The sequence below is a fragment of the Halichoerus grypus genome, chromosome X (assembly GCF_964656455.1).
Source record: "Halichoerus grypus chromosome X, mHalGry1.hap1.1, whole genome shotgun sequence".
NCBI lineage: Eukaryota > Metazoa > Chordata > Mammalia > Carnivora > Phocidae > Halichoerus > Halichoerus grypus.
Genome location: NC_135727.1, coordinates 1,497,240 through 1,506,537, shown reverse-complemented (window position 1 = coordinate 1,506,537; position 9,298 = coordinate 1,497,240). Strand labels below are relative to the sequence as shown.

The 9,298-nt window shown below is 56.1% G+C and overlaps 1 protein-coding gene and 1 long non-coding RNA gene across 2 annotated transcripts; one reads left to right on the top strand and one right to left on the bottom strand.

Annotated features, from left to right (window-relative positions):
* Window positions 1-130: 130 nt before the first annotated feature.
* LOC118535939 (uncharacterized) lies at window positions 131-1,370 on the bottom strand. Its single transcript, XR_013444629.1, has 2 exons — window positions 1,220-1,370; window positions 131-510 (listed from the first exon to the last, which is right to left on the bottom strand). It is a non-coding gene; the product is annotated as an uncharacterized LOC118535939 (long non-coding RNA).
* Window positions 1,371-1,563: 193 nt separating this feature from the next.
* ATP6AP1 (ATPase H+ transporting accessory protein 1) lies at window positions 1,564-9,245 on the top strand. Its single transcript, XM_036092579.2, has 10 exons — window positions 1,564-1,759; window positions 2,014-2,140; window positions 4,510-4,584; window positions 4,870-5,063; window positions 5,538-5,578; window positions 6,399-6,484; window positions 6,927-7,165; window positions 7,775-7,822; window positions 7,910-8,141; window positions 8,394-9,245. Exons 1-10 carry the CDS (start codon window positions 1,617-1,619, stop codon window positions 8,601-8,603), a joined length of 1,395 nt encoding a protein of 464 aa, XP_035948472.1. The 5' UTR covers window positions 1,564-1,616; the 3' UTR covers window positions 8,604-9,245.
* Window positions 9,246-9,298: the final 53 nt, after the last annotated feature.

Here is a 9,298-nt window from a genome sequence, read left to right as displayed (position 1 = left end):
TCATACACATTTTGCAGTTTGTTAGATGCTGCCAAATCATCCCCCCAAAATGTTCTACTAATTGATCCTCTTACCACTGTGTAAGTGAGACTCTACTTCCCAACATCCTTGCCGACAATGGGCATTATCATACTTTCTTCTCTCTATATTTTTATTATGAAAATGCCAAACATACAGTGTATTGGTTTCCTTGGGCTGTTGTAACAGATTACCACAAACCAGCTGGCTTAAGACAAGAGAAATCTCTTCTCTCCCAGTTCTGGAGGCTAGAAGTCCAAAATCAAGGTAGGTGCACACTCCCTCCGAAAGCCCTAGGGAAGACTCCCACCTCTTCCAGCTTCTGGCAGGTCCAGGGGTTTCTTGGCTTGGGGCTGCAACACTCTGTCTCCATTGTCACGTGGCCTTCTTCCCTGCGTCCAAATCTTCCTCTTCTAATAAGGACACCAGTTACGGGGTTTAGGGCCCACCTGAATCCAGCATGACCTTATCTTGATCACATCTGCAAAGATCCTATTTCCAAATAAGGTCACACTTACAGAATGGATAATGAATTCCAGGGGGTCACCGTTAAATCCAGTACATATAGCAAGGTCAAAAAAAGCTTACAGTGCCCACCCATAGATCCACCCCCTAGGTTCTGCCATTAACGTTTTACTATTGTTGCTTTCTCACAAACCTATCTGTAGTCACACTTCCCTCCATTTTATTTTTGGTGCATTTCAAACTAAGTTGCGGGCATCAGTTCACCTCCTCCTAAATCAATCAGTGTACATATCCTTAACAGGAGTTCAATATTTGATTATAGTTACCCGCTTTTTGTTTCTAATAGTCACCAATCTGAGAAATCAAAAATGGCCCAGAAAAAGATAAAAAGTCTTCCAATTCGTTTGAGGCGGTGTCTCCCACCTTCTGACTCTAGCTGTCACTCTCTTTCCTCTCTTTAAAGCAAACTTCGAGAAAAGACAATCTACAACCATGTCTCCTTCCTCCCATTGACATCGCTCTTGCCAAAGTCTCCAGAAACAGTTTTCTGTCCTCATCTCACCTGCTTCCTGGCAGCAGTTGACACTGACATTGTCAATCTTGGTGTCCTTGAAACCACACTTGTCCCTGGCTCTTCCCCTCCTCCTTGATGCTCCTGTTCTGATCTCTCTTCTAGACCCTCCTCCTCCCTGCCCATTTTCAGTGCTGGACGTTCCTCTGGACATTCTCTCCTCACCTGTCTCAGGGAGAGTCCATCTGTAGGAAATTTTAAGCGGAAGGAAGATTAAAGCAGGGAGACGCGAACCCCGCGGGGGGAGACCGAGGGAGCGCACCAGTCCCAGCCCCGCCCCACTCCCGTCTGGAGCCCGCGGTGTCAGCGGCGCGCGGTGGGAGCCGGCGGAGCTCCGCCCTGCCTCCTTTCCCACTTGGAGCGTGCGCGCCTGGAGACACGTACAGCCAATCCGTGAAAAGGAGCGGCCGTGAGTGGCGTGATCTTAGCCCAATCATTTGTGGACCTGGCGAGCAGGCCTGCGCCCGAGCCAATGGTGGCGCGGGGCGGAGCTCGGGCGGGGGCGATGGTCACCTGATGTGCGGCGGCAGCGGCGGCCCAGGCAGGGGAGGCCGAGGCTGTGATGGCGGCGATGGCGGCGTCTCGGGTGCAGGCGGGGACGCGGCAGGCCCCAGCGCTCTGGCAGATGCGGTGGCTGCCGCTGTTGCTGATGGCGGTGGCGGCGGCGGAGCAGCAGGTGCCGCTGGTGCTGTGGTCGAGTGACCGGTGAGCGTGGCGGGCCGGGCCGGGGCAGGCTGCGCTGCGCGCCGCGGCGGCTGCGGTGCCCTCGCCCGGCTCCAGGGCTGTCCTCAGCGAGCGGCGGCCGAGGGGGGCAGGGGGCAGCTGTCCCTTCCTCGGCGGCCCGTAGCGAGCCAGCCGGGCCAGGACTCGGGGCCCCACGCATCACGACGGGAGCCCGTGAGCTTCAGACCCCAAGCCGTGCGCCCCCACTTGACAGCAGCTCTTCTGTCCCCTGCCAGGGACTTGTGGGGTCCTGCGGCCACCACCCACGAGGGCCACATCACCAGCGACATGCAGCTGTCTACCTACTTAGACCCCGCCCTGGAGCTGGGCCCCCGGAATGTGCTGCTGTTCCTGCAGGACAAGGTGCGCCCGCCCCGGCCCTCTCTCCCTCGGTCATCGGGAAGCAGTCAGGCCCCTCCGCCCAGGACACTGAGGCCCATTCCCCACGGGAAGCCTCAGTGACCTTGTCCCAACTGTAGGGACGTGTGGCTCTTCTCTTGGGAAGGCCTGCAGGAGACGGTTCCGTGGGAACGGGGAGGGCCTTGAAATGGCACTGACTTAATCGGGTTGAAGCCCCGGGGTCAGAGGCCAGATGCCTACTGAGTACCAAGCGCTTATCTGAGCTACTCTGTGTGGTGGGGATTATCAGCCCTCTTTACAGATGGGAAGACTTACGTGCAAGGACGGTAAATGACTTGCCTAGGGTCACACAGCTAATGGGTGACAGAGTTGTGATTCTAACTTTAATGATCATAATAGAGATAATCGAAAAATGATCATTTATCGAGTGCTTCATATGCACTGTGCTAAGCTGATGCCATTAGCTTGGTTTTACTGCCAAGGAAACTAAGGCTGGTAGAGGTGCAGCCATTGGCTGATGGTCCGTGGCTTATGCACACCACAGTTGGCTCCAGCCTGAGTCTGTGAGGCAGCCCCCCGCTTGTGCTCTGGCACACAGTTTCCCTGCCATGCAGGTCTCTGCCTCCAAAGCAAGCATATGGACCACGAGCAGATTCTAGGGCAGTGTAGCATTGGCGTTTGGGAGGTTATCGAGCCTCTGCTTATTCCTTCCTCAGTGGTGGCCTGTGTGGCTCCTTCCTCTTGTGGTCTTGCTCTGTTGCTCTGTGGGCGGATAGTGCTGTAGTCCTTCCACGAGGTGGTGAATAATGTAGCTAGACTGGACCTCAGTGCTCGTTCTACTAGTTACCAGCCTTTGGACGTCTGAGATGATCTGTGAATGCCAGTTTCCTCACCTGTAAAGTGAAGATACCACCTGTATCAGAAGACTGAGGAGCAATTCTTACAGTCCTTGTAAAACATCTCTCCGGGGTCCCCTTATGGCATTCATCCATTCATTCATTTGCCAAATATGGACTGCCCACTATGTACCAGGCATTAGGTGTTGGGGACATAGCAGTGAGCAGAATAACCCAAGCCCCTACCTGGAGGAAGCTGACATTCTTGTGAGGGCAACAGGTAAATGCTAAGTTGGTGTATGACATAATGTCAATGCTATAGTTCTCAGAGAAGAAGGAAGCAGGCCAAGGGAACAGAATGATTGATTGGCTGTTGAAGATAAGGATGATCAGGCAAGGGCTCACTGAGGAAGGATATCTGAACAGATACCTAAATGGAGGGAGGGACAGAGCCATGTGGGTATGGCTGGAAGAGCGTTCCTGGCAGAGGGAACAGTAGGTGCAAAGGCCCTGGGCAAGGAGTGCTCTTGGTGAGCCCATGAAAGAGCTGGTGTGGCTGGAGTGTAGTGAGGGAGAGAAAGGGGTAGGGGATGGTTAGCCAGGTAGCCAGGCGATGAGGGGGAGAAGGGTGGTTGCAGTCTAAATGTGGCAGGAGGCTTTAGGCAGTCTTGAGCAAGGAGTACCGAGAGGACACAGTGGTTCCTGGGCTTTCAGAATGAGAACCCAGGCAGCCCAACAGCATTAGGATTCCTGTCTAGAAGGGAGAGGAGGCTGGGCAAGTGTGTATACTAAACAGAATGAGGTTAGGGAAACTAAGATTGCCTCTGGGCCTAGCTGGGAAAAGCCAGAGGAAGCTGGGAGTCGGGGTGGAGGGGCAGGAGTTGAAGGACATCTCTAGGTTGTAGAGGAAAAGGAATGTGGTCATGGTTACTGTGGTCTGCAGTGCTCAGAAGACTTCAGTGCTTTCTCCAGCATATTCCAACATCTTCACCTCTCTCCCCACTTCCACCAAAACCAGGCAGGGAAGGAACTTCTTGCTCTCTTTTAAAAAGGATCTTGTCCAGACTGGACATAGGCAGTGCTAGCCATTGCAACTGGCCTGCACGTTCCCCTTTTTTCTGACTTCCGCCCTGGGGGTGGGATGGGACGGTGGCGGGGCGGGAGGGGCCTGCAGTGACTGTTCCTCGCTGCCCCCAACCCCTCCCCCAGCTTCCCTATTCCCTACCCAGTTCCTCATCTGAAGGCAGGTGGCTGACTCTTAATCCTGAGGTTACCACAAGTCAGCTGCCCGCAGATTTCCTCCCAACCCCATGACTACCTTCCATGTTTTCTCACCCTACCAGGAGGATGCTGAAAGACAAAAAGAGAACCTTCCATTCCTCCACTCCCTACCCCCAAACGTGCCTTTTTTCAATCTTTTGACCAGAACCTATCTGATTGTAAATGAGATTTTGCTGTCCCTGCAAATGGGCGGGGAAGGTGTCTGCCCCTGCCCGGGCCCCGCCTCCTGAGGCGTCTTCTCTGCTTCCCTACTAGCTGAGCATTGAGGACTTCACAGCCTATGGTGGCGTCTTTGGAAACAAGCAGGATAGTGCCTTTGCTAACCTGGAGGTAAGAGTCCTCTCTCAGCCAAGGGCCATGGGGGCTGCCGTGCACTCCCTCCCCCAACACAATAAATACTGTCCCCTTAGGAACCAGAGGTGCTGGCTTTGGGGGTAGAAAGGCCTGAGGTGTCAGGGGCCAGGAATGTGGGGTGTCTTCTTCCTGACCTCGAATAAGACCCTGGTGTGGGTATGGGTGTGCCTTGCCAGAGAGGGCTGCCAGAGAGGTTTGGGGGCTGGCCCAGGCCCACTGGTCCCTTGCTAACTCATCCTTCTGCCTCTCCCTGGCCCCCAGAATGCCCTGGACCTGGCCCCTTCCTCTCTGGTGCTTCCTGCTGTCGACTGGTATGCGGTCAGCACTCTGACCACTTACCTGCAGGAGAAGCTCGGCGCCAGCCCCCTGCATGTGGACCTGGCCACCCTGCGGGAGCTGAAACTCAATGCCAGCCTCCCGGCCTTGCTGCTCATCCGCCTGCCCTACACATCCAGGTATGTCCCAGCCTCGGAGCCCAGAGAGCGGTGAGCGCAACTCAGCCAGAGGCAACAGTCCTCCTGTTCAGTACCTTGAAGCCGTATCAGGACGTGCCTTGTATGTCCAGAAGAGGCGGGAAGGGCCTCTGGTCAGCGGTGAATCAGGCGTTAGTGCCTGGTACTGAGTGAGGCCGACGTGGGCCCTGCTGGTGGGGGGCTAACTCCCCTAGCTGGGACGCGTCCACAGAGTGGCTGGCAGGGCCTGAGTGCGACCGTGAAGCTGGGGCAGAAGGGGCAAGGGCAGGGCCATGTAGTGAGCGGAGGTGCAGAGGGAGGAGTGAGCGTGGCTTCCAGAGCCCCCCAACTAGAGTGCGCTGCTGAATGGGGCTAGTAGGGAAGGACGGTGGCCTGGAGGAGGGGAGGGGAGGTGTCCCAAGGCGGTGGGGAGCTGTTTGGACTGCGGGGCTCTAATGCGCTGCCTCCCTTCCGCAGCTCAGGTCTGATGGCACCGAGGGAAGTTCTCACAGGCAACGGTGAGTGGGGCCAGGGAGGGCACACATCTTCTAGCCTCATCTAGCCGTTGGCTGCAGAGAGCTGCCTCAGAGCTCCTGAGTCCCTCTCCACTCCCAGGGTGGCCCTCCTGCTTCTCAGAACAACTGGCAGCTGAGCAGAGAAATGCAGACCCCCCCCCCCCCAGGCCTCACCCCTCTTCAGCTGGGGCCTTCCGTGTGAGAGCCCGTGGAGTCAGTCTCCACTCCAGCAGTGCGAATCTTAGTGTTTGGGGTTTAATAGACCAGCAGTGTTTCAAAAACCAGTGCTGAGGACTGCTCTTCTGCTATAAAGGACAGTCATTCCCCAGGGAAAGGTCATTGAAAACCTATAAGTGAATTTGGAGTTTTCTAGATCTCTCGGTCTTTTCTCATTTAATTTAGTTAGGGCTTGGCATTAAGGAGCAGTCTACTGAGGCCGTAGGTATCCCGGGGGGGGGGGGGGGGCTGGGGGCGGGTGGGGTAAGAAGTAGCTGCTCTTAGGGATCCTTGATGGAAACTGAAAACACCAGTGAAGGTTGATGGGAGCCAGCTCTGTGAAGGTCTCAGTGTCCCACCACAGAGGACATGTCAGTTGCCAGGGGTGGGAGACTTGACAGTGCAGACATCTGGTGGTCCCTACCTCAACGAGGTGATCCCACTAAACAGCATCAAGAGAGGCCACTAATGTGGCACATGGAAGGGCACAGCCTCATGTCTGCTGTCTCGTGCTGTGGGACGGCCGGACGGTGTCCAGCAGGCGTTGCGATGTTACTGTAAGTAGCTGCCCGTGACCTGGTTCTCTGCTCTCCCCATTGCTCCTCAGATGAGGTCATTGGGCAGGTGCTGAGCACGCTCCGGTCTGAAGACGTCCCATACACAGCGGCCCTCACAGCGGTGCGCCCTTCCAGGGTATGTAATGTACCCTTTGGCAGGGCTCTGGGAGGTGTGGGCAGAGGCCACATGGTGAGTGGGCTTGGAGGGTGTGTGGCTCAGAGTGGAGGGCCTTAGGGGGGCTGGTTTCTTCCCTGGGCCTGTGTGGGGGGACGAGGATGAACCGGGAAGTCATGCTTCCTCCTTCCAGGCTGCAGCTTTCCATCTTGCCCAGTGGGCCTTATGGGCTGGCGTATTCGGACAATACATCCCAAGTTTTCCTAATTTGGAGAGACTAGGAAGATCTCAGCGGCTTAGGGGTCAGCCAGGAAGAGCTTCCTGGAGGAAGGGCCTCTGAGTATGAGTAGTAGGACTGCAGCTGCTGGAGAGGGTGCCCGGTGGGGACAGTGAGGGCAGGTGGCTTGGTTCTGGGCCGTGCTCTCAGGGCCGCTGAAAGAAGGCTTGTGGGTTTTCTGTGCAGGTGGCCCGTGATGTAGCCATGGTGGCCGGGGGGCTAGGTCGTCAGCTGCTGCAGAAACAGTCAGTGGCAGCTGTGGTCCATCCCCCTGTGAGTTACAATGACACTGCCCCTCGGATCCTGTTCTGGGCCCAGAACTTCTCGGTGGCATACAGGGACCATTGGGAGGACCTGACCTCCCTCACCTTTGGGGTCCAGGAGCTCAACCTGACGGGCTCCTTCTGGAATGACTCCTTTGCCAGGTAAGGGCAAGTACCTGTCACTGCAGGTGGGTGTGTGTGCTGGGGGGTCGTTCACTGTGGGAAGCAGGTGGGATCGTGGGGTGGGGCTGGTGGAGGGCTCTTGGGATGGGGCTTGCTCAGAGTTTTGTCTCTCCATGCCTTCTAGTCCTTGCCTGGAACCTTGGTTGTTAACACTTCCCAATCACTGGGGAACCTGATACTCCTCTCTCCCACCCCACCCTTGAACCGCCTCAGGGTGACTGCCCAAGGGTGTCTACCAGGCCTGAGTTAGTTCTTCGAGGGCTTCTGTACCCTCCCTGTGTGGCGAGAGAGACCACCTTTATCCCCAAAGTCCAATCTATGCTTCTCAGCAATCCCAAGGGGGAGTTGAAAGGAGGGGCAGTGGGCTCAGGGAAACCAGAGGAAGGTGCTTTTAGCTGGAGGTAGGGAACCTGGGTGCTGGTTTCTGACCTCGATGTGATGGGGCCTCAGTTTTGCCATTTGTCAGGTGAGGACACTGCCTCTTCAAGGTGGCTCTGAGGTAGAGTAGACCTGAGGGACTTGCTCTGCTGCTAGATGCTAAAGGCCCTCCCAGAGCCTGACAGCTCACCTCTTACTCTGGTCCTGCAGGCTTTCACTGACCTATGAACAACTCTTTGGTACCACAGTGACATTCAGGTGAGTCTGAGGGGCGGTTGACATGTGGGCAGGCCGGCATGGCTCCAGCCTGCCCAGCTGCCTGACACCCCACATGGCCTCCCTCAGGTTCATTCTGGCCAACCGCTTCTACCCAGTGTCTGCCCGGCACTGGTTTACCATGGAGCGCCTTGAAATCCACAGCAACGGCTCTGTTGCCAAGTTCAATGCCTCCCAGGTCACGGGGCCCAGTGTCTACTCCTTTCACTGCGAGTATGTCAGCAGCCTTAGCAAGAATGGCAATCTCCTCGTGCCCCACTTGCAGCCCTCTCTCTGGCAGATGACTCTTCAGGACTTCCAGGTAGGGAACGTGGGGCCCAGACTGGAGATAGCAGGAGGGAGGGAGCAGAGACCGGATGAGTCTGAGCATCTCTGGGTCTGGGCTTGGGCTTGGGCTTGGGCTTGGGCATGGGGGATGGGAATGTAGTTGAGACGTCTGTCCCCGCAGTGCTCTCATCCCACGAGATTTGGACTACCCACTAACTTGGGAACCCCAGCCCTCACTGGGTCTCCCTCTGTGTGGGGCCACACGGTCCTTTGCATCCCCTAACAGATCCAAGCCTTCAACGTGACCGGCGAGCAGTTCTCCTACGCCAGCGACTGTGCGGGCTTCTTCTCCCCAGGCATCTGGATGGGGCTGCTCACTTCCCTGTTCATGCTCTTCATCTTCACCTATGGCTTACACATGATCCTCAGTCTCAAGACCATGGACCGCTTTGACGACCACAAGGGCCCCACTATCTCTTTGACCCAGATTGTGTGACCCTGTTCCTGTGGGGGGGTTGCAGGCGTGATGGTGTCCAAGTTGTTGCTTTCCCACCTCGAGGCACACTGGACTGAAGGGCTTCCCCTCTTCCTACCATAGCATGAACCCCACTTCCCCTCAGCCTGTCTTGTTCCCTGTTCAACCCACTGAGGGGCTTCCCACCCCCCATCTCTACCAACAAGGTGTACATATTCTTCATAGATAGTAGACAAATCCCCCAGGCCCAGTCATCATAGGGGGGAGAGGACATGAGTTCTAGGGCCCCCCACCTCCCCCTTATTTATTCTCATCTCTGCATCTTCACCCCTTGCTGTTTATAGTGCTTTTGTGTAGCAAATGCTCCCTCCCCAGGCTTCGTGGGGCTCCCTGTAGCAGCTAGAAGCTGGAGTTCGGGGGGGCGGAAGTACTGTTTAACTGTCCTGCGTGGCTGGTGTCATTGTCCTTTGCTGATGTTGTGCTAATAGTAAGCAGTACACTGGGGTTTCTCTCTGTGGCCTGAGAAGGAAGGGACCTCCGCAGCAGCTGGCCTGGGTGTGATCACTGGTTTTCTGGCATGTTCCAGCCAGGTGCTTGGCAGGAGCCTGGGTTTCTCGGTGGTTTCCTTCTTAATGAAATAAAGACAGGTTGCCATGCTTAGAACTCTTGTCACTCATTTCTGCACTGGGCACGAGGGGATGCGCTTGGCTAAGGGC